At 48.8% G+C, this 24,798-nt stretch overlaps 1 protein-coding gene across 1 annotated transcript; it reads right to left on the bottom strand.

Annotated features, from left to right (window-relative positions):
- Positions 1-4,575: 4,575 nt before the first annotated feature.
- Positions 4,576-10,536, bottom strand: LOC308066423 (trypsin I-P1-like). The gene is made up of 5 exons (XM_080393703.1): positions 8,173-10,536; positions 7,287-7,458; positions 6,427-6,680; positions 5,564-5,700; positions 4,576-4,828 (listed from the first exon to the last, which is right to left on the bottom strand). Exons 1-5 carry the CDS (start codon positions 8,210-8,212, stop codon positions 4,679-4,681), a joined length of 753 nt encoding a protein of 250 aa, XP_080249829.1. The 5' UTR covers positions 8,213-10,536; the 3' UTR covers positions 4,576-4,678.
- Between the last annotated feature and the right edge of the window lie 14,262 nt (positions 10,537-24,798).

The following is a 24,798-nucleotide window of genomic DNA, read 5'->3' as shown; positions in this document are numbered from 1 at the left end:
GCTGCCACACATGAGGGACTCCAAGTTCCAGAACACTGGCTGGACCACACCACTGAGCACTTCTGTGTGTGTCCTGGTCTTTTGGCTCCACCAGTCTCCAGGGAATGGGTCTCCAAGTCACGCTGCTACCCTGTAACCTCAACACGCTTGATGTATGTGTAGCCCAGGTCTCAATGGTATGTGGGGATGGAGCATGGTCCTGCAGGTGAGGAGCCCCATGCTGCAAGGTGCTCTGTGGCAATAATCCACGATACCTTTGGCTCTTCTACCCACAATAGAGCTGTCAAAGACAGCAGCAGGATCATTCCCCCACCCTGCTCCACACTGGGGAGGCCACAGCTATGGACTGGAACCACCCTGCATTCCCAGGACAAGGGAGATATCTATCAGGGTCTTGGAGATGGTGAGCACTGGAACCCCACTGGCAGGTGGGGAGAGGTTAAGCATTCTGGGTTTGGCCAGAAGACAAGAAGGTGGGGGAACATCATTTGCAGCCTTTCACACCCCAGAGGCAGCTGAGGATGCGTTAGAGACAGACTCTTCTTGGAGGTGCCCAGGAAAGGACTGAAAGGTGATGGGCACAATCTGGGACAGGGAGATTCTGCTGGGGAACTAGGGGGTGGGGAACTGGGATTTTACTGTCCCTAGGACTTGGTGTTCCTGTATTGAGCATGATGGCTCCTTGGATCCCCTCTCTGGGGACTCCAGGGGCAAGCAGTAATGCCAGACACCCTTTGTGGTGCAGTTCTTAGACACTCAGTGGGTGAATCCCTAACTAGAACAGAAGCTCCTGTCACAGGGCAGGTTGGTGGCTTTGCTCTCCCAAGCGACTTGCTGGGAGCAGAAGATGTTTGACTTGAGCCCTAGGCTCCTACGCCACTGAGGAGCTTCCTAAATCACTTTCAGGTCATACCCTGAAGAGGAGCACAGGGCCCACCAACTCTCTCCCTTTGACCCAGAGTATGCACATCAGCAAAAGAAACAGACCAGGCAGGCTCTCCACCCCTAGGAAGGTGGAATTTGGGATGATGAGGCCTCCAGTGGCTCTGCAAGCACAGCACATGGTGTCCTACTGAGTCTGCAGGCAGGGACCAGGTCTTCCCCATGGAAGATCCAAAGTCTGTTTCAATGCCTTGCCCTCTTCTGACCTCCTTGCAAAACACCACCCTCTTCCCCTCTTCCATTCCTCCCTGCTCCCCTCGTTTATACAACGGCATGGATCATCTGTCCTCCCAGGAGAGACAAAATAGCGAGCAGTGACACAAGTACATTCCTCCAGCTCACATATTTGCTTTCAGACACCCAGGGAGCTACAGTCAAGCGTGAGCATCAAAACCCACAGTAACAGATCCTGTGCATTGGCCCAGATGGCACTTTGCACACAAGAGACATTTCCGTGCAAACCAAGAAGTCTGTCAGTGCACGTATCTTTCTCCACTGTATCTTTCACCTATGAGAACCCAAAAGCGACAGAGCTTTTGAACAGCTGCTTTAAAGTTCCTCCTCATCCTTTCACCTATGACCAGGACCATGAAGCTCTATGCTTGTAAAACTGCATATCACAGTGCCTCCAGAGCCCTGAGCCAGGCTGCTAAATGTGAGTCTGACAAGGAACGAGAAAGCTTCTATGGAAAAGGGAGGCATCAGCCCAAGGACAGAGTAATCTGGGAAGGATGTAGGTGAATGGATGCAGCTGTAGCTTTGTATCGGGTCTGGCTGAGATGAAGTTAATTTTCCCCACAGCAGCCCCCGTAGTGCTGTGGTTTGTATTGTTAGCAAGAAAGGTGTTAATAACACACCAGCGTTTGGTTACTGCTGAGCCTCCCAGCCGGCGTGGCAGAGCCCAGCACGCTGGCCATGATACAAACCTCTGTCCCTCTGTCCCTTGGCAGCACTGACACCTCGCAGGCTGCAGGGGATCGGGTCCTTCCCGCCGTGCAAGGGAGGGAAAGGTGCAGGCAGAGACCCATGCCGGTTACTCGTATGAAGGTGGAGAAACCCAGCCTCTTCCCAGCGCCTCACCTGCTCGCTGGAGGAAAATAACCAGGTTCACGTACTTTGTGCCTCTGTGTCTCAGAAGAGCCACCGAATTTGTGCTGCCTGTACATCACATGTACCTAACAATGCTTTCTCCATTTCCTTTTTTCTGTTAAACACCACGTGACTGAGGAAACTTTCAGCGTTCTATAACTATGCCCACCTTTCTGGAGACAGACAGGAGGAAAACGTCAACATTAAGCACATAAGAGACTCAAGAGAGACCAGAACATTCTATTCAGCTAGGGGTTTCTCCATATCATGCAGCTATGCAATAATGCCTGCATAGCTACAGCATGCAGCTAATAGCCTGCGCATGAAGCCCTTCCCAGTAACACAGACTGCAGTCGTCCCAGCACAAACCCAGGTGGCCCCAAGAATGAGGTGTCTCAGGAGTCTATTATATCACGGCTATTTTATCAGGGTAAAGTCTCCCAGTTACAGACATATATTCAAGAATAAACAGATCCACATGTGCCCTCAGACACCACCAGTCAGCTCACACCGGCTGTCTGGGGACAGGCTTGTTCACTAATGACCTTATTGCTCCTGTAGCACACTTTATCTTTCTCTCTGTGCACTGGTTTTTTTCCCTTCTCTGTCGTGTTCCTCCCCCCCCCTTTTTTATCTTAAAATGGTTTTCTCCCTTATTCTGCTATTTATTTTCTCTCAGAAACTCCCCCCCTTCATTTGCTGTGGTATTTAGATTTATCTAGGATAATTTGAGATCTCCTTGGAAATCTTTTTACCTCCTTTTCCAAATACATCAAACAACAGATATCTCAGCTGTGACCCAGGGCTAACAAAGGGATTGTAATCCCTGCTTCTTGAAAACTGAGGATTTTTCCCAATTTCTTCCCCCCTTCACTTATTTTGTCAGGAGCTGTTCCTTCTTATCCTAGAATTGTGCGATTTCTGAGTCACAGATCCTCCCCTCCACCCTTTCCCAAGAGGCATGTTGACTTTTACACAAACCAGCACAATTTGTTGCCAAGTCCTATTCTTAATGGTTCTTCCAAGCGTTGTGCCTCTTTGGAGAAGCTGGACTGACCAAGAGTTTTAGCTCTGTCTTGCCTTTGGAACCTTTCACTTAAGTGCTGCTGCCACTTGGTTACTTCCCTCCTGTCCTGTCAGATTTGTGCAAGGTTTTTATGCCCTCATATGCACACTGATCCGACTGGACTTTTTGCTGAGAAAAAAGTATGGGGCGCTTTGTCCTGTTGACCCTCATGCTTCAGTCAGAGCTGGCAACTCTCAAATCCTCTGACTCCTGCTGTGCAGAGCTGTGTGATAAAAGCAGTATGTGGAAATATCAGCAGAAAGAGAGAAGAAAAATAGTGTCCTCACATCTCAGTGCTCTGCATATGTCTGTTGCTCTCATTAGAGAACACAAAGGAGGAAACAACTCTGTCAGTGACCTTTTCATGGCACTGTCCACCACAGGCATTAGTTCCAGCCATGTGGTGATAGGACCTGTGACTTGCAACTGCTCCCGGCTAAGAACTCTGCCTCCTGGTGAAAACAGACTGAAGAGAAGGATGCCTGGCTGCAGCTCAGGGCTTTTTGTGGAAAAAGGAAGATGCTGAGAATGAATTCAGCAAGTGTTTCCAGAGCAGTGGGGCACAAAGCTACACTCTGATCCAGTTCGTATATTGTGCCTATCTCAGCAACTCAGGCACCTATTACTCTCCTAGCAGGTATTTCAGAGACAAAGCATCTGAGAGAGCTGGCCTCAAAACTTTCTGCAGGCAAATGGCACTTGTTCCTTCATGCCCTGCTCTTCTCCTCTCCCTCCCTTTCCTCCAGTGTCAGATTTCTCTTAAATTTCTCCCCATCTCACCTATTCCTGCTTTTTCTATCCTTTTATTCTACTCAGACTCTCCGTTTCCCTTTATTCTTAGGAGGCAGCTACACAGCCCACTGGCAACTTTGGCAGCTTTTTCATGGACTTTAAATTCCAGTGCCAGCTGGGGTTAGGAGGAGCTAAAACCAGAACCCAGGAACATCTCTGTCCTTTTGACTCTTCCAGGAAAATAAGCAAGACCAGTACAACCAGTGAACTGAGCAGAAAGGTACAGACAGCAGCCCCAGTGGCACTGGTACGTGAAAAGAACAAGCTCTAGCACGAGGTTAGTTTTGTTCCCCAAGCAGAGCTCTCAGGGAGGTTCCACTAGGAACGTTCAGTCATATCGTTGGGGGTGGGAGCAGGGGCAACGGGGAGTGTTTGTGTTGCTGCATGCTATTTTCTACAGTAGGAGTACGCTGCTGTGTGATTCAGCACGCTTTCAGCTGTTTTAGGCAGTTTTGTAGCACCTGAGTATGTGAAATGATAAACATGATAAACAGAAAAGACGGTCTGCTCCAGAACTGGCTGCATGTAACTGACTGAAAGGCTCCTGAAGATGAGTCTGCAAAGTGTTCCAAGATCCTGCTAGTTGAGAGGCACTACAAATAATAATCTAGAATGTCCCCAAAGTGATATTCCCTGCCTCTTTCCTCCATATCATAACCTATGGAAGGCACACAGTTGCACAAAGAAAAGGTGCCTGAAAGTCTTTATTTTTTGATATTTTTTGTATGTCCAGATCCAAAACAGAAGAAAATTTTGAGGAGAAACAGGTCACATAGAACAAGGAGTGTCTCAGTTGGAAGACATAGTTGATCTAATCCAGGAGACGTAATTGCAGACCTTAGTGTAAACCCCGGGATAGCCTTTCTGTGCACATCCGATACCCCAGGAGACAATGCCCTGGAGCTGCCCGTTGCAGACCACTGGACCGCCGGAATCCCCCTGTGCACATAAAGGATACAGATATTCAGTAAGTGATATCAGTGTTAAGTGATGAGCCAGAGATGCCAGAAATCACTGACAGTGGAGGGAGCACCACTGAGTTTTTCTACACAGAAGTTCCACAAAGGTCATTTCTGGTTACCACTCTGCACCTGATGCTACTGTGCCTTACTTCAGCTCCAAGGGCACCACAGCCAAGGATGAGTAACCTGCCTAGTTTTGATGGATGCAGTCCTTGGCAGACTTTTAGGATGTGTGTGTCTTAAACATTATTCTGCCAAATATTTCATGGAGCTAGGCACACGTCAAATGCAGAGCAATTGTCAGGTGTGTTCATTTTCCAGACAGCCTGGGTCTTGGCACACCAGCTTTTCTGTTTTCAGTGAGTCCAAAACATTTGTGTCCTGAGCTCTAAAGTCACTGTGATGACTATTGACCCTCTGGTGCAGCACTCCTCCGTTTCCAATAGCCTAAGGTGCAGGAGGTGGCATAGTCTGCTTGTGGAGATTTAGGGAAGAGGTATTTGCTATCTCAAAAAAGGGACAATGACTGACTGAGTGGTAAAACACCTAGTCTCACTCAATAAGCAACTTTCGCCCTAAGCCTCTGCTGTTCAAAAAACAACACGCAAACATGCCAGTGCAGTGAGTATAGCAGATTCTCTCATGTGAAGGCCTCTACTACTGGCAAAAGGCAGGAGAGAAACATATGGGAAAGGAAAAGCAGATGTATTACCTGGCAGGAGTCTTTGCCTCCCTCCATGAATCCTACACATATCATGTTCTTGGTAATTTTCCCAGGGTAGGCTTTGGTGCACACGCTTGAGGAGAGTACAGGAGCCTTCAGGCACTGCAAGGTGTCTGGGTAGGGATCTGCAAGAAAATAGGGACATGGTTGATGACATCTCCAAGTTCATTTCAGAACCCAGAGATCTTTCTGAGCAGAAAAGGAATCACTGAACAACCTGTTTTAGCTATCATCACTCTTCCTCCAAGCAGTAATTGCAGCACCGATTCCTTTTGCTCAGGAAATCATCAAGTGGCAAATGCGGAGCTAAGAGCTGCTCTTGGAGCGTGTATGTGGGGGGGAACCTGGGCCTCAGGAAAACCATCCTCTCCTCTGGTGCAGGTTTAGTTGTCACCAGCGGATTAGCCACCAGTCACCATGCACACCTCTGACTGTTGGTTTAAGGGAATGGAGCTCCCTTGTCATAATTTCAGATGCACAATCGCAGATGTTGATCTTGCTCTCTGAGAGTTTGACAGCTCTATTGGCATGAGTCAAATTGCTCATGCTTGGCACTGCACGGCTGGTGGTGCCAGGCCACAAAATTCATGGCTGTGTGAACATGCTAGTGAAAGGCACATGGATGACTTAAGTGATTCCATGTTCCTAACACAGAACAAGAAGAAGGACCTTATAAAGGCTTGCCTTTAAAGCAGTGAAATGGTTACTGTCCTACACAAACTGATTGCTCAGAATAGGCTTGTCCCACAGCACTTCTCTGTGCTTCACCCTCTACTGCTGAGAGTTAATTGTGAGGTCTCAGAGGGTCTCCTGGGCCCTCACGGTGCTGCACGTGCCCACGGAGTACTCACTGGTACTGCTCATCGTGTCGCCCCAGCCAGAGATGAGGCATGTGGTGCCCGTGGCCACACAGCTGGTGGGCAGAGGAATGGTCTGGACGGCTCGGTTGAGCTGGGCTGGTTTGGAAAGCTTGATGAGCATAATGTCATTGTCCAGCGTGGAGGCGCTGAAGCCAGGGTGGCGGATGACTTTAACTGAATTGATGAACTGCTGCGTCGATTCTGTGAGCGCCAGGTTATGTTTCCCAAGCTGTACCTGGATGCGACTAGAAAAGAGAAGGAATGGCAAATACTTCACTGCTGCTGACAGGTTATGAGGAACCTCCCCATCACCGTATGCACTGGCTTCAACCATCACTCTCGTAGTAGCTGTTTTCATGCAGGTTGTCTTTCTTGTCCTGCAATAAGTCCTGGGGATCCACACCGAGATCTTACCCACTCCCAGGACAGTGATGAATTTCTGCAGGTTTACTTCATTGAGCAGAGACAAGTTGAATACATAACAGTGCTTTATACAAACATTTTGAAAAAAGGCAAACTGCTATCACGCTGATCTCATTCCTCTTTCTGTTTTCCAGTAACTGTTTTTTAGCAAGATTAATGCAGTTTTTAAGAAATCACAGCCCGTGGCTCGTTGCTAGATTATCGCACTGTCATTTCAGAAAGTGCTCTGCACTCACAGAAAAATCTGCAGAAGTGAAATACCCCTTATGATGCCTCAGCCCAGCTTCCTGAATGAGCCACACATTCCTTGCCTGTCTTCTCTCAGAACAGAGTCACTTACATATCTGGATCTCACAGCTCATAATTCCTGCTAGAAGTGAACTGGAAGAAAGCAGTAGGTTACGGAAGAACATAATTTTTCTACTCACGACTTGTAGCAGTGAGCAGCTGACAGGACCCACTGGCTGCTGATGAGGGAACCTCCACAAAAGTGATACCCAGAATTCAGGGACACCTGATAGGGGACAGAGTTTGCCGCACAGGTGTAGCCTCCCACAATCTTGTCATCATCATCGTCATCAGCGATGCTGGGGAAGGCAACTGCGAGATAAGAAGTGATATACGTCAACATCTGGCATAAGGAATATGGTGACCCTGTGACTGATGGAAGCATCTCACTTGTAGGCTCTACTTCTATAAAAACTCACAGTAGCACCAGTGGGCAAGTCTCAACATTCAGTTGCTGCTCCCTAAAATCATGCGATGAGACTAAGACTGGCATCTCACATATCTGCATGTAAAGCACCGGCTGCTGGTCCCAGAGTGAATATAGGAACATAGAAATGTGTCAGATCAGATCAAAAGAGGGTCTGTCCTAGGATCCTGTCTGCAGTAATGGTCAACAGTAGACTAACTGTAAGTACAAATCGAGTCTGTGGTGGTATTTCCTTGGAGCACTCACCCATAGTCCAAAAATTTGCAGCAGCTTTAGGACTTCCTGAGCCATTATCTTTGTACTTCATAGTATTTAAAAGAGAGATGGTCGTCTTTGAAGCCATGGACATATTTCAGTATTCTGGGGTCAAGAACACCTATGAAGGCATTACTTCCCCATTTTGTGATACATTCTTTCCCCATTTTTTGACACAAGCGATTATGAACAGACAGAAGTCTAAAGAAGGTGCAACACTCTGCCTTAAAAGTTTTGCAAATTGCAACTGGACTTCACTTTCCCACAACAGACTACCTTGCAAATTTGCCTAGAAAATGAGCTTCCTTATAAATTACAAAAATAGAAGTAAAAAATATACTTACCAGCCACACCAACAAAGGTGACAAACAGTATGTACTTCATGATCTTGACCCAGCCTCGAGCTCAGACTGGTGGACTGGAGGTGGGAGCTGCTAGAAATACGTTTTTTGAAACGGCCTTATCTCTAGTCCAAGGTTTTTTCCAGACAAAAAGTACACAGTGGAAAATTTGAAGATCCAAATGCGGGCACTAACAGCCATTAGTAGAAAGTACAAATAACACATCAGTTAATCATAAACGTTTCCTAAGACAGAGAGCTATTTTAAATTATTTCAGAGAGCAACCTTCAATTTAAAAATACATTTGGGCTTTGGAAGATGTGTAGTTCTTTGTCTGTCTCATGCTTACATGCAGCACCTGTTGAGAGCAACCCTCAAACCTCTTTGAGATTCCTCTGTGCTGATGGTGCCATTCTTAAAAATGCATATATTTTACTGGAAGCTGAATATTGTAGATAATGGACTGTAAGATACTATACATTTATTTGGAAAAAAAACCCTCATGCAAAACCAAAATGTCTCAAAGTTGTTATTTTAGCAAATTCCTTTTCTTGAGTAAGTGCGTGTGGTTTTGTCACAAAGAACGCAGTGTTTCCCAAATAAAATTATTAAAAAGTAATTTCAATAAGTCAGTACAAAAATCCTATTCTGTGCTCCCCCCGTCAAGTTAAATTCTCCAAATGTGGTAATGCGCACCACGTCTCTTTGAAAGCATTTCTCTCATCTAGCCTATATGAAAATATCAGCCTAAGCACTGAACCACTTTATTTAGCTTTGGGGTGTTCTATAAGGACTAATTTTTGCCATAGAAGAATTTCAGTATAACATTCATGTTTATGGATGTAATGCATATGAAAAAAAATACCGTGACTACACATAATGAGATCTTCTGAAATCCTCTAAAAGAGTCATTATTTCTGCCATGAAGCAGAGTTTGCTAAAACTTAATAATGTGATGAATAATCATTTTCCAAGCACCTGCCACCTTCATCATGTTAGCTCCTGAAAGACATGGGATAACCTTAAATGACTGTAAACACAATTCATATGCTTTGATTTGCTGAAATGGCATGAGAGGCTAAATAGGAATAACCCTTCTACTCCATTTCTTGATCAATTTTTTGAAAGCCCTGGAGGACTGGTACACACAGTGGCACTTCCCAGAAGGAAATTTTCCTTCATGTTAAATTACAGTTGCAAGGCCAGGGACTCCTCCAAGGAGCTGCATGACTTGTCTTGGGCTTTAAACTGGTTATCAGTGCGGTTTTCCTACAAACATGCTTTATCCTGAGAAACAAATAACAATTAAAAGCTTCTTGCGGAAGAGGGAAAGAGCCATAATAGGACTAAGCATAGCAAAAATTACCAAAGCTGTCTGACACCATCACAACTAGGCAGAACAATTCCTAATGCACAATAGTGTATAATTTGATCTCCCTGTGGATCTATATTGTCTGTGTCCAAAACATGCCATCGGCATCGAGACAGGCTGTCATTAGATATTTTTAAACAATATTTTTCCTGAGATGTATCTCTAATAACCTGTTGTGTAACACTTAGGCTATTAGTGTAGCAACCAGTAGTTGCTTCCACCATGGTGAGTACGTAGTGCTTGGCTTGGTGCGTTCGTGGCAGTGGACCAATACAGTCAATTTGCCAGACAGCTTCCTTTTCCTTCTTTTCACAAGGTTTAATATTTGGTTTAGTATCAACCCAAATTTCAGGAAAATCCAGTAATTCAGCATCTGAACTGGAAAGCTCAACCATACCTGCACCTATCTTGTTTTTGGGTTTTTTTTTGATCTTTTTTTCTTGTTACTTATTAAATCTACTCTGATCAGTTATTCTTAACAGCAGGAAAGGCTGGCAATCTCCTTGAAGAAAAAGGTCTCTCAGAGACTTTCTGTGCTACTTGCTTAATTCAACAAGGGGACACTACTGACCCCCTTCCCACGCTACTGCCAGAGTTCACAGCAAAAGCCCTGCGTCACAGCACCTGTGGTTCTTGTGTTCCCAAGTCCTTGATGGCAGACATCTAGCGAACATACCTCACCCACATCCCTCCCATCCTCCTATCTGCCTCTCAGGGGCCCTTCCACAGGCTGCCGTGAATCCCTGAACTCCGGGGTGCGTGCCAGCAGAGCAGGTCACGGAGCAAACTGATCTCAAATGAAGGCAAAGGGGGTGCTTGTGATGCACAACTCGGAGGTCACCCAGCAGACAGACTGCTCCAGAACAACCCTTCAGGCCTTCTAGTAGAGCTGTGAAGGATGGAGACTCCTTTGCATTCAGGTTGAAACTGGAACAGCTCCTCCTGCCTCTCTTTCCTTTCTTTAAGCTGATGAATCCCTACCCAAAATGTAAATACCCTCTCTGGTCAATGCTGCTGAACATTCCACAGACCCACTGCAAGTTCCCCCACACACACACACACACACACCCCCCAGTGTTTTTCAAAAAATACACTCTGGCAGGTACCCCTCCCACTGCAAACTTGTCTCTCCTTTAAGGCAGTGATGCTGCAGCAGAACGCTGGGGGCTCCGGAGGTGTAGGAAGGAGGAGGGTTGTGAACAGAGAGCAGCTGTGTTAGGTGTTATCACTAGACAAGCAATGGCAGCTTGCTTTTCTAGAAATCCATGTTCCTAGTTCAAGTATTTCTGTCAGCTGTATCATCACTGGACTCAGATAAAGTAAATAAATTTGTCCAGGCTGATGCAAGATCCTGGGAAAGGAAAACCTGGGGCTGACAGAGATAAAGCTTCACAGGAGTAAAAGTGGAGGAGGTTTTGAGGCGGGTCCTTGTATGCCTCACAGAGCTTGGTGGTGGAGGGACCATTGATTCTCTCCTCCCAAGTCTCTCCTGCCTTGGGAGCAGCTGGCACATTCTCCAAAGCTTCTGATCCTCCAGCTCACCACATGCAAGGAAACCTTCTGTCACAGCCACTTGCCTTGTCCTCTCTGCCCACATTTCTCTTCCCCAGTGGCACAGCATTCTGCTTTTCTTCTATTTCCACCTGCATCAGAGACTTGGACTCTTAGTCTCCTAGACAGACAGAGGAGGTAGGACGTGACGGAGGTGTGTAAAACTACGAGTGGCCTGGGGAAGGATGGATTGCAGGGGGTTTGGCAGGTCTAAAACAAGCAAAGAACAATTCCTTCTCTATTAGGAAAGCTGTGAATCTCTTTCCACAAGTTTTTATGGATGCAAGAGGTTTATACAGCCTCAAAAATGAGGGAACACATTTATGGAAGAAAAATCCATTGATAGCTATGAGGTTGGAAGTCCCCCCATCTGACCTCCCTCATTCCCAGGAACCACCTGCTGTTGGACAGTCCCTGCTGCTATATCCTAGTAAGAGACCAAAGAGAAGTGTGGAACCCTCTGGACTCACCCATGTGCCAGGGTGTGTCCCACGACCCAGAGAAAGACAGTCAGGGCTGCCAAAGTCCTGCAAGAGAGTTTGGAGAGTTACCCAAACTTATTCCTTCAGTTGCTGGCGCATAGAGAGGGTCCTGGGAGCAGCTCAGCCCCTTTCGAGCAGGATAGGAGGGTCAGGTCAGGGCTGGCCTGACAGATGTGTGTTAGAAGGTGGGGTTCTGTGACAGTGCTGCTGTGTTGTTCCTGTTCAGGCTGAGATGGGAAGTGGGGATGAGGCTTAAAGCATGGGAACTCAAGGGGCTTGACTGGGGAGTAAAATACCTAGCTTTCCCAGGCCAACATAAAGACTCCCCAGAGCATCTCTTTCCAGATGACTCCTGTTGTGTCCAGGGACTAGGATCTCTCAGAAAGACCCCAGGTAGAGATTTCCTCTGTCTTCCTTCTACTGTACCTGCTTCCTGTATTGCTTGAATCAATCTTTACATCTGATCCAGAGAGCCACTGATTGTGATGCACGTTTCCTTCTCTGGCCTTTGAGCAAAATCTCCCTGAGTCCTGGAAATTCTCCAGCTGTCTTGACAGGTGCTTTTTTCCCCGCTTTTCTCTTTCTTCCTTGTCCAAAGCACAGAACCCAGGCATCTAGAGGTGTGTGGCCAAGGGAGGCTGTGGCACCTAGGATACAGCATCCAGCTTTGGTGGAGAAGGGACTGGAAAGCTGGGGGTGGGGCAGAGGGAAGGAGAGAGGGGGCTTTGGGGTGGTTAAATGCACTCTATAGGGAGACTGGATGGAGCTGTGGTGGGCCATCATAGCCCAGAGGGTCCAAGAAGGGCTAGGATCAACTCAAGAAACACCAAAGCAGCTATTCTAAGTGATAGAGTAAGAGGCAGCAGGCAAAAATTAGATACCAAGGAATAAGGTTGAAAAAAAAAATACAATGACACCACTGGGAACCTTCCAAGGGTCCCTTCCCAGCTGCACTTCTGACTGCCCAGCTCTTCCTCAGTTTTGGAAGCTGGGTCCCCTGCCCACTCCAGGTGGGATGGAGCTAGCTGAAACCAAATGGAGGGACAAATGGTCTCTAATGTTCACAGAAGTCTGGGCTTCTCTATTGCCATTCTAGGTGACAGAAACGTGTTATGGTCCTGAGGCCATGGGACAGAAGGAATGAAAAATCATGGGGCTCTCTGTTGGAAATGGCATAGTCCTGTCCATGGATTTCATGTTCCCAGGTAATATATCCCTGGATTCCATGATCTCAGGATTCAAGTGTTCCTGGGTCCCCTCTCCACAAGGCCCACGTCTCAGGTCCTGTGTCCATAGGGTCCCCAGACCTCAAGTATCGTGTCTTTCAAGTTTCCAGTTCCCTAGTGCCATGGCTTCATTCCCATAGAATTTAGGGGCTGAGTTGACTTGATCCAGCTATCTTGCATTCTTTCCCATTGCTTGGGCACCCCTAGGCTTTGTTCTGTTTGTGGGGACACTGATCCTGGCTAATATTAACTCCATTTCCATTTACCCTACTGCTGTAGAAACTGCCAGATCCTCCAAGCTCCAATCAAAGCTACCGATAGTCTGTTGGGGAGGGAAGTACAGGGTTGGAGGAGGGGAACTAAAATCTCCAGAAAAAACATAGCCAGGCATGGGAGATCTGCAATTCCCTGCTCCCAGGAATACCAGCGCACTGGATGGACCTACCTCATGCTCAGTGCTTTCCTAGGGCATGGAAGATCTTGACCTTTCCCCAGAGAGCTCCAGTCTCCCCATAAACCTTTGTCCTGATATCAGAGTTTCTTAAAATAGTTTTTGATGTCTTTTGGAATGTTTTCTGCTTATCACCCTCATTGCTGTGGAGCTGTGACATCTGCCTCTACCTATGGCAGCCCCATCCAGTGGTCCCATCATAGCCCTATACCTTTCCTTTCCTGAAAGCTGTTGCCTCCCATTTTTTCAAGGGCCTCATTTCCCTTCAAGCCATAGGTTTTGGAGGTCATTTCCACATGGATTCCACCACAACTCACCACTGAGGCTGTCACCGTATTTGCTGTTATTGATGCTGCCAGCGTTCTGAAAATTTGACTGAGTCCTTGGCTGAGTCTTCCTGAAAACCCAAACCCCACTACTTAGACATCCGTGTGAGACAGACACCCCTGCCTCCAATCTAAGCCTCACTTCCCCTTTCCCTGCCTATTCCCAGGCACCACGTTACCTAGGGAAGGCCTCATCTTACCAGAGGAGTTGCCATGACGCACCCCAGCACCAGGAGACAGTCAGGAACACAACACCAGTATACCTCTCCACTGCTTTTCCCAGCTCTGGGGTATCTGCGCCCTTCAGGCTGGGGCTCTGCAGGATACTGAGCTGCCACAGCACTATCAAAGCCAGCCAGGCACAACAAGGCTTTTAGCATCACATACGAGATTAACTTCAATAAGTAGTTCCCACACCTTGCCCTGGTGCAGCCCCTGATCCAGTTCACCCTGCTTCTCGGCTCTGCTGCATCCAGATTTTTCCTTCTCCAGGCTCCTCTTCCAGCCAGCCTCTCCTCATCCAGGCCCCCTGCTTCCTGGATTTCTCCTACATTCAGGACATCCTCCCTCTCCCCTCCCTCTGCTTCTTCTGGATCTCTCTCTCCATCCAGTACTCCACTTCATACAGCCCTTACAGCTAATTAACTACTTAGCAGGAACCAGCCACAGCTGCACATTATCCACATCAGCCAACCCACCGCCCCTGAAGCCAGCCCACAGCTGTATGTTATCAATGATAATTAACTGCCTTCATTCCTCTATAATTCCTCTACACTGAGCCTGAAACTGGATTTATACGGAACAGCCAGATCCTGCCACCTCAGCCCTGCCTGAGCCAAGGGCTGATGTACCCCACCAGGTCTCTGGGTACCACCAGTCTCTCCCATGGGTTACCACTCTCTCTACCACTCCCTTTTGCCTCAACCCTGTTTTCTTCTCATACACATTCGCTGGTTTCTCAGAGAGGCAAGATTTTGTCTGAGGCTTCAACGCTGTCAGTGAACTGCCACAGTCCCCAGTTTGTGGCTTGTAAGTGAGTCTCTTCCCGCTGTCCCCCTACGGGTCCTCCAGGGGAGGATTTGACTCTGTGTTCTAGTGGGAATTCCTCTGTTCCAACTTGTGGACATGGGAAAACTGAGACCAGAGCAGGATCTTCCTAAAGTACAAGGTGTAGCCCCTCGTAGTGTTTGCCATGATTCAGGCCCTGCTGAATGGACAGAGGCATGGACAGAGCTGCTGCAACCCCAAACAAGGCACGAACCATGGTGCACAAGGGGCTTCCTATTCCATGGGGGTGCCTGCCCCATCCCAGAGCTGCAGTCCCACAGGCAGTGAGGCACGGGGCCAGGGCACGTGTGACAGCACTGACTCCCACCCTGTTCTGTCCCCTAAGCCTCAGGCTCTGTCACTCCTTTTGAAACTGCAGTAAGAATTGAGGTATCCGGGTCCTGAAACCCACATGGAGAGAGAACCCAGGCATTCTGTCCCTCCCCGTGACGGCAGCAGTGAGTGATCAGAGCCAGCCAAAAACTCACCCTGCTGGGAGGGCACTAAGAACTTTGGTTTTATTGTGATTATTAATAAACTTTTGTGATTCCCTGTTTCCCAGTGGAGGAACTCCACTGCCCTGATTCTCAGTGAAGGGACCGTGATGAGGCAGAGGCTGGGTCAGGCGGGAGCTGCAGCGGACGTTTGGGAACAGCTCCCTTTGCACTGTGGAGCCTGCAGCCCTTGTGGTGCCTCTCACAGCAGAATCAGCAGAACTAACAGCTTCTCAGCCTCCTCCCTGCAGATGAAAGACAGACAATGGTGACCCTCCAAGGAGGGGAGAACAGAAGAGGGAGCTGGGATAGGACTGGGAGCAGGACACCTGTGTTCTCGCCTCGGTACCGGGTAGGTAGTAGGAAAGGACTAGGAGGCTGTGACTCGATCTACTGGGCGCAGGATGGGACACAAACCTGATCATGTTCACGCCGTTATTCACAGGGGCTTCCACGTTCCCTTACCACACTGGAGATGTGCCCTCTGAGCAGAGCATGAGGAGGAGGAGAAGAAGGAGGAAGAGGAGGAAGCGGAGACGCAGGGCCAAGAGTTTCCCTTTCATGGCTCGCTCTGAGCAGGGCTGACAGGAACTGAAACACTGGCCAGGTGACTGCACTGTGCTGCTCCTCTCCAGCCACAGTGAACAACCCGATCTGAGCAGGGGCCTTGCCTGATGTGCTAGGCACTTCACATAGGCCAGAAGGCGTCGTATATGTAAGAGTGAGGGGTTTGCCTCCCTGGGTGCGTGTGCGCGCCTGCACAAGGTCAGTGTGTGAGACCATGAGATTGTGTGGCTGTGACACATTTCACTGTTTCTCTGAGGAAAAAAGTTAATATGGAGGAGGTGGTAGGAGAGAAGGAGAAAACAGTGGAGGTGGAAATAGAGAAGAAAGAAGTGAGAGAACAGGCCGAAAGAGAGAAGAAGGAGGTGAGAGAGGAGGTAGTAGGAAAGAAAAAGGGGGGAAGAGGAGGCAGCAGGAGCAAAGGAGGCAGCAAGAGAAGAGGAGGAATGAGAGAAGAATGACGTGAAAGTGGAGGTGAAGGAAGAGAGGACGTAGGCAACACGGATGCAGAGGACAGAAGGAGGAGAGGAAGAAGGTAGAAAGAGAGCAGAAGAAGGTGACAGAGGAAGAGGAAGCGAGAGAGGAAGTGGAGGAGGGAAGGAGGCAAAAACAGGAAGAGGAGGAGAAGGATGCGAGACAGGAGGTGGCAGGAGAGAAGGAGATGAAAGAAGAGGTAGAAGGAGTGAAGAAGGAGGTGAGGGAGGAAGAGGAAGGATAGAAGAAGAAGATGATGGTGGAGGCAAAGGAATAGAAGAAGGAGGTGACAGTGGATGTGGAGAGCAGAAGGAGGCAACAGTGAAGGCAGAAGGACAGAAGGAGGAAACAGTGGAGGTGGAAATACAGAAGGATGTGAGATAGAAGGCAGAAGGAGAAGAGAAGGAGCCGAGGGAGTAGGCAAAGGAAAAGAAAAAGGACTCCAGAGTGGATGTGGAAGGAGAGAAGAAGGAGGCATGAGTGGAGTCAGGACAGAAACGGAGGCAATAGTAAAGACAGAAATAGAGAAGGAGGAGGCAAGAGAGGAGGTGGAAGGACAGAAGAAAGAGGTGGGAGCAGAGATGGAAAAACAGAGGGAGGCAATAGAGGAGGCAGAAAGAGCAAAAGGAGGTGAGAGAGGAGGCAAAAAGAGAAGTGAGAGAGAAGGTGGAAGGAGAGACGAAGGAGGTGATAGAGGAGGTGGAAGGAGAGAAGAAGGAGGCGACATTGGAGGCGGAGGAAGAGAAGAGGTATGGGAGAGAGGATGCAGGAGGAGATAAGAGGTCAGGGAGACAGGATGTCGAAAGAAGAATGAAGTGACACTGGAGGTGGAAATAAAGAAGAAAGAAAGAAAGGAGGCAGGAGGAGAGCAGGAGGCAAGAGAGGAGGCAGAAGGAGAGAAGAAGGAGGAGGCAACAGTGGAGCAGAAGGCAGTAGTGGAAGGCAACGGAAGATGCAGAGGCGGTGAAAGAGGTAGCAGAACACAGTGGAAGATGGCATTGAAAGACCTGTAAAAGAAGGGGTCAGAAAAGACTGCAGAGGAAGCTGGCACAAGAAGGTGGCAGATGATGACAAGGAAGAAGATGGTGGAATAAGATGGCACATGGAATGGGAAGGTTATCTGCACTCCAACCCGAACCAGGTGCATCACCTCTCCATTGGGAAAAAAGTATGGGGCTGGGCATAAAAGGAACAGCAGCTCCAACTCTGGATTCCTTCTGGCTCTGGGCATGGAGCAGACAACCACAATGATACCCAAAGGGAAGGAGATACCAAGAACCCAGATGCTGGGTCCTGTTCTCAGCTTTCAGGTACAGAAATTTCATTCCTGGTGGTTAATCACTATTGTCCGTGGTATGACAGATGCATGACCAGGGGGCTCTGCCCCAGGGGACATCTTTGGAGATCAGCAAAATACCTTCCCCACTAATAAGGCAAGCACAATTATCACAAAACCAAGACCTTTAATTCCTCACACATGGAGCTTGAATCCCTCCAGAACAGTTTGGGCACCTGGGCTGCTTCCCCATTCCTTCACCTCTATTCCACTAAGTCCTGGAATCTCCCTGTAGAAAGGAAGAGGACCTCAGCATTGAAGCACTCAGTACAATCCGGCCCTCTCTACCTGCAGGGTGCACATCGTGCCCCAGAGTGCCAGAAATGAGACCCCCTCTCCCCTGGGCATCGTATCTGGCCATTCAGAGCTAGGCAGATTCTCTTCCACCCTGTCCCTAGCAAGGCCATTCCCCGTGATGACAACCCTCTCCCCCTATCCTTCCACTGCCTGTTACCTGACATCTCTGGGGCTCCTGGCTTCCAGATAAATGAATCTCAATCCCAGGCCCTGGACCTGTTGCAAATCACTCCCTGATGCAGCAGGCCAGCGAGAGGAAAACAGTTTCAGAGAAATCCTGTTTGGGGGTGTAGGAGGGGACATGGACAAATGGACGGACACACACAAACACACGTGGATGTGTATGCACCCGCATCACTGCACAGGCACGCTGTTGGTGACACACCATGGCGTACAGACACACGTACTCCTGTGCACTCAGAGTTTCGTAGACACATCCCACGTGCACACCCACAAAGAGAACTGAACACACTCCCCGTACACACACCCTGTTGTGATTACACACTGTTGTACACACACCATTTCTCTCAGCCCCACTAGCGCTGAGGCTCTGCACTCGCTCCACTGGCTAACCACCTGTGCTGGTTTCAGCTGGGACAAGGTTCATTTTCTTCTTAGTAGCTGGTGCAGTGTTGTGGTTTGGATTTGGTGTGAGAACAATGTTGAGAGCACCCTGATGTTCTTAGTTGTTGCTGGGTGATGTTTATAATAAATCAAGGACTTTCTGGTTCCTTAGGCCCTGCCAGTGAGAGGGCTGGAGGGGCACGAAAAATTGGGAGGGGACACAGCCAGGACAGGTGACCCGAACTAGCCAAAGGGGTATTCCATACCATGTGACACCATGCTGAGTATATAAACTGGGGGAAGAAGAAGGGAGGGGGGGACATCTGGGTTTATGGTGTTTGTCTTCTTGACTAACCGTTATGTGTGATGGAGCCCGGCTTTCCTGGGGATGGCTGAACACCTGCCTGCCGCTGGAAAGTAGCGAATGAATTCCTTGCTTTGCTTTGCTTGCATGTGCGGCTTTTGCTTTACCTATTACACTGTTCTTATCTCAACCCCTGAGTTTTACATTCCTTTCCGATTCTGCTCCCCATCCCTCTGGGTGGGGGGCAGTGAGCAAGCGGCTGTGTGGTGCTTGGTTGCCAGCTGGGGTTAAACCACACCACCACCACGCTCTCCAGTGCACAGTAACAAAATGTATAGCTACCAGCTAGTCTGCCACACAGAACTGGCCTGGATTGAAAGCTGTTCCTTGCCTTCAACTTCCCTTGGCACCCCCTTCAGAGCCCCACCAAAACCACAGCTCTGTCTTTGCTCTAATACTAATCATAACCAGAGCCAGAGCCCAGCAAGGCAGCGGACGGCAGCCAGCTGGGGCTCCCGCAGAGATGTGGCCAGGAGTGAGAGCAGTTGCTGGCCTTCACCTTTCCTTGGCAGCCCACTCACGGCCCCATCAGCACAGGGGAACGGCAGGCTATGTCGCAGAGCCATTAAAACCAGGGCGCTCTCTTTCTGCTAACACCTAATGATCACCGTCCTCAAAGCCCAGCAAGAAAAATGGCAGTGGCCAGCAAGGTCACCCACACAGAAGTGGCTGGGGCTGAAAGCTGCTGCCAGGCTTCAGCTGCCCTTTGCAGCTCATTTACGGCCTCGCTAACAGTGGTGCCCTGTGCTTGTTCTGAGACCTGAAGATTTCCCTCTCCTCCTTCCTCACTTTAGCCAGAACCCAAATCCAAACCGCAAAAGCCTCTAGCGAAGGCTCCCTGAGAGAGGGGCCAGGACTGAAAGCTCTTGCTGGCCTTCACCTTCTCTTGGCAGCCCCTTCAGAGCACCACCACCACCCATGCTCTAGCTTTGCCACAGCCCAGCGAGCAAACGGTGAGCGGAGAAGGTTCCTGTGCAGAAACAGCCATGGCTGAAACTCTCACCTCCCTCTGGCAACTCCTTACAGTCACATCAACAGCCGTGCTCTGTGCTTGTGTGACACCTGATGATGTCCCTCACCTACTGCTGCCTTGCTCCAGCCAGAGCCCGGGTCCAACAGAGCCCACCTCCATCGAGGCTTCCCAGCGCAGGAGCAGGCAGAACTGAAAGATTTTCCTCGCTCTCAATTTTCCTTGACGTCTGTACCAACACTGGGACTCCCTGTTTGCTCTACCACCTGACTTTTACCCTCATCTACCCCACTCAAGGTCAGTGTTATGGATTGGCACTGAGGTGCCTGCATTCCCCAAAGGCACCTGGAGCACAGTTGAAAGCCCTTTTTTCCACCCTTGCACAGCAGCAAAATATACACGGATGCCCATCCTGCCTTTTAGATTTCTCAGGGTTTTGCCTGAACACACCGAAAGACACCTGGAAGATGTCCTGGTTTCAGCTGGCGTAGAGTTCGTTTTATTCTCAGTAGCTGATGCAGTGCTGTTTTGGGTTTAGTATGAGAATAATGTTGGTAACACACTGATGTCTTTAGCTGTTGCTAGGGAATGTTTACACTCAGTCAAGGACTTTTCAGTTTCTTAGACCCTGCCAGCGAGAAGGCTGGAGGGGCACGGGGAATTGGGAGGGGACCCAGCCAGGACAGCTGACCCAAACGGGCCAAAGGGATATTCCATGGCATAGAGCATCACACTCAGTATATAAACTGGGGGAGTTTGTTGGGGGCTGCTGATCGCTGCTCAGGGACTGGCTGGGCATTTGTCAGTGCATGGTGAGCAATGCTATTGTGCATCACTTGGTTTTTGGGTTTGCTTTTGCTTTTGTTTTCCCCTTTTGGATTTTATTCCTCTCTCCGTCTCTCTCCCCTTCTCATTGCAATTATTGTTGTTATTATTATTAATATTATTATAATTACATTTTATTTTATTTTAAATTTATATTTTATTTTATACTGATTTAAATTGTCCTTATCTCCATTTATGAGTTTTACCTGCCTTCCCAAATCTCCTCCACATCCCTCTGGTGGGAGAGAGTGAGTGAGCAGCTGCATAGTACTAAGTTGCCAGCTGGGGTTAAACCATGACAGTCTTTTTTGGTGCCCAATGTTTGGCACAAAGGCTTGAGATAACAACAGATCTGACTAGAGTGTGTTAAAACAAAACTGTTTTAAGTACTTATTGTATTGGTTTAGTAATCACTGGCCACAGTGCTGGTTTCTTTGCTCTCAGAGTCGCTGCCCATGATCTCAGGGTTGCATTATGTAGTTTACTTGCAGTATGTGTTCCCTGTTGTGCTGTTTATTGCCCGTGGAGCCTGGGCTAAAGTTATCATTGTGTTTTACTATGCAGCGCTGGCTTCCGACACGATAGACTCGCTTGTCGTGACATTAATCCAGCCTGTGTGCTCAGCGTTGCAGTCACCGCTGCACTTCGGGAGTCATCTGGTGGGCAACACTAACAATTGCACCTTCAGCTTCTCATTTTCAGAGTCGATCTATGGGTAGGGACCTACAGCATCCCCCTTCTCCCCTGAGATAATTACAAAAGCATTTACGACTTTTTAAATGTTTTAATATCCTTGGGATGTTGGAACAAGCATAGTGCTGGCCCTGATCCTATTGCTAGGAATGCTGAATGTGCTTTTGACGTTTTGGACCTCGTTGAGAATTAGGCAACTAGTATTCCAACCCCTCCAACAAGTCCTGTGGGTCCTCTGGCACTCAGCTACTCCAACCCCTGCAAGGAGTGATGCAGAGGACCAACCCATGCCAGTATCAGTCATCCCTATACATAAAAAGAAATGGACATCAAAGACAGCTTGTTCCGTAAAGGTGGACAAAGCAGGGCCACCACAGGAACAGGAGGAAGAGTCAGAACAAGAGGTAATCGCTCAACCCCTATCCCTGAATGAGCTGTGGGATATACCAAAAAAACATTCTAGCCATCATCCCAGTGACCACGTTATCACCTGGCTGCTTCAATGGTGGGATAATGCAGCTAATAGCTTGGAATTAAAGGGTAGGGAAGCCAAGCAGCTGGGATCACTTTCTAGAGGAGGGGGCACTGACAAGGCAATTGGAAGAGGGACACATCCTCAGCCTCTGGAGGCCACTCCTGTCAAGCATGAAGGAAGGGCATCCCTTCAAGGAGGACATTACATGTCACCCAGGCAAGTGGACTGCAATACAGAGAGGTATCCAGGGAATTAGCTCTGAAAGAGATGACTTATTATGGCCTGAATAGCATGCAGTTACCCACAGACCCCAACAAAGTCCCATGCACGTGACCCACGTGGCAGGAATTTGTATGGAGTGTACCCCTGTCACATGCCAGCTCATTGGCAGAAACAAGCTGGAGAGACAAAGCGTCACCGACACTGGATGAAGGGGCTCGCCAACTCTGGGAATACTGAAGGTAACACCTCTGCCTCCCTTATCTTGGCTGTGGAGAAAATGGTCCAGCAACTCAGCAATGATAGACTTTACTCCTCACCTGTACAGACCCGCATCTCAGCTATGAACAGGTAAGCACCATTCTGCTCAAGAGGAGGAATACAGGAGGTACACAGCACAGGGTACCCTGCGGTTTTACTGTGGGACCGTGGGAGAACATGAGGAGGTGGGATGGAAAACCCACTTCAACCCTGAAGGCATGAGTACGTGAATTGCAAGGAAAAAAAATTACAAATAGAGATTCTTCCAGGAAGGCCGCTGCTCCAGTCTCCAGTGGGCAGTTTCCAGACAGAATGATAGGGCTGGTTTTACTCTCGATCCTATGAAAAGGAATTCTAATACATTTTTGCAAGATGTGAGTGGGCAGAACTACTCCATGCTACAGCCATTCTGAATGGGTTGCCGCCCTGGTGGAGAATCCTACAACCAGGACTAGAGGGGCCCTGCCTCCAGCCACATGGAGGAGAGGGACAACTGGGTTTAGCGGACTGTGTGGATCAGATGGCCTGGCACATCAGACACACATAAAGCCCTAGCAGATACCAGTGCACCCTAATGCATCAAGCTATACAGGAGCAGAACCCACTTGTGTTTCTGGAGTGAAGGGGGACCCCAACAGCTAACTGAATTGGAGGTTGAAATAAGCCTGACTGGGAATGAGTGGCAAAGGCATCCCACTGTGACTGGCCCAGAGGCTCCGTGCATCCTTGGCACAGCCTTATGTAGCCAGTGCAAAAGACTAACGGAGAGTGGAGACTAACAGTGGACCATCATGGCCTGAATGAAGTCATGTCGTCAAGCCAGACATGCTAGAACTTCAATACAGACTGGAATCAAAGGCAGCCAAGTGGTATGCCACCACTGATATTGCAAACGCGTTTTTCTCACTCCCTTTGGCAGCAGAGTGCCGGCCACAATTTGCTTTCACTTGGAGGGGCATGCACTACACCTGGAATCAGCTGCCCCACGGGTGGAAACACAGCCCTACCATCTGCCATGGTACTCTGTAGCATAGAACATCACACCCAGTATAGAAACTGGGGGGAATTGGTTGGGGGCCGCTGATTGCTGCTCAGGGACTGGCTGGGCATCGGTCAGCGGGTGGTGCGCAACTGTATTGTTCGTATTGTGCATCACTTGTTTGGGTTTTGGGGGGTTGGGTGTCCCCCTTTGGGATTTTATTCTTCTCTCCCTCCTTCGCATTACAATTGTTGTTGTTGTTACTATTATTACATTTTATTTTAATTATTGAATTGTCTTTATCTCCACCCATGAGTTTTACCCTTTTTCTCGAATCTCCTCCCCACCCCACCAGGGGAGTTGGGGAATGAGCAGGCAGCTGCACGGTACTTAGTTGCCAGCTGAGTTAAACCACGTGGTGCACATCAGATGGCCATCATGGAGCACTGGATGTGGGTTACTGGTTTGGGTTAGGTGTGTGGTAAGGTTTAGAGATGAGCATTGAGTCAGCTGGAGAACAGAAGGATACACTGAGGTCCTCGGGGGAAAAAGAAAGGCAGTCAGATGATGCAGGTAACAGTGGATTGTAGAGGGGTCGCTCAGCATCAGTGAAATGCTCTCAAGACAATGCTTTGCTGAATGGCACCCAGGGAAGCTGGAATGCCCTGAAAGGTACTTGGATGTTCTGCCTTCTCTGAGAGGGTGCTTGATCTCTCCTGGGCTGTTACTTTTCCCAGTCACAGCAACAAGTATCACCAGGAGCACTCTGGTGAGTACTGTAGGCACTCAAATGTCCCATCGACAGGTACACAGAGGAAGCTGAACCATCCTGGGGGACAATCTGAATACCCCATACAGCATGTGATGGCACTCAGTGGCCCTTGAACATCACCAAAAAGCACTGGCATGTTCCCCAGCTCTCATAAGAAGGCATCTGGAGGACACCAAACAAACCCAGAAGCCACTGAGAGGAGTCTGGGTAGAACACGAAGGCACTAGGAGGAGTACAGGCAGCACAGAACGACACCCAGAAAGTAACTGATGGCCTGTTGACACCAGTGAAATGCACTCCGGAGACTGCAGGGTACCATTGGATCCTAGACTGCTCCCGAACGGTCCCAGGGAACTTGAACTGCACTGAAATGCCCTCAGAGGCTGCTGCACTGGAGAGAAAGGCACTCACGGAGGCCAGAGGCTACACTGAAAGGAACGCGGGGGGCCCTGCATTGCACTCAGCCGCACTCTGTTGGTACCAACAAGCACAAAGAGGCCCTGGGAGCACACAGAAAGGCACTTGGAGGGTACAGAGCTGCCCCGGAGGACATTTAGCTGACCATAACACAGAAAGGAAATTGGTGTTACAGCAAAAGAGATTCAGGGGGACCCTGGGATGCACAGAAAACCACAATACTCTGCTAGCACCAAACATACTCAGAAAACACTGGAGCGCCCTGCAAAGCACTTGGAGCCCCCAGATCCCACAGAGAGAGGCATCATAAGGATGCTGAATGGCCCCAGAGGACACTTGGAAGAATCTAGGCAGACAGACAACACTGGTGGGCCCTAAACAGAGTCCATCATATGCTGGATAGGCAGGGCTTCAAACTCCCGAGTAATTGTACAGATCATTGACAGACATTGCTTTGAGCTAGCGCAACT

Source organism: Falco punctatus (assembly GCF_963210335.1).
Source record: "Falco punctatus genome assembly, chromosome: 6".
NCBI classification, from domain to species: domain Eukaryota; kingdom Metazoa; phylum Chordata; class Aves; order Falconiformes; family Falconidae; genus Falco; species Falco punctatus.
This window is presented reverse-complemented; position numbering and strand designations above follow the sequence as displayed.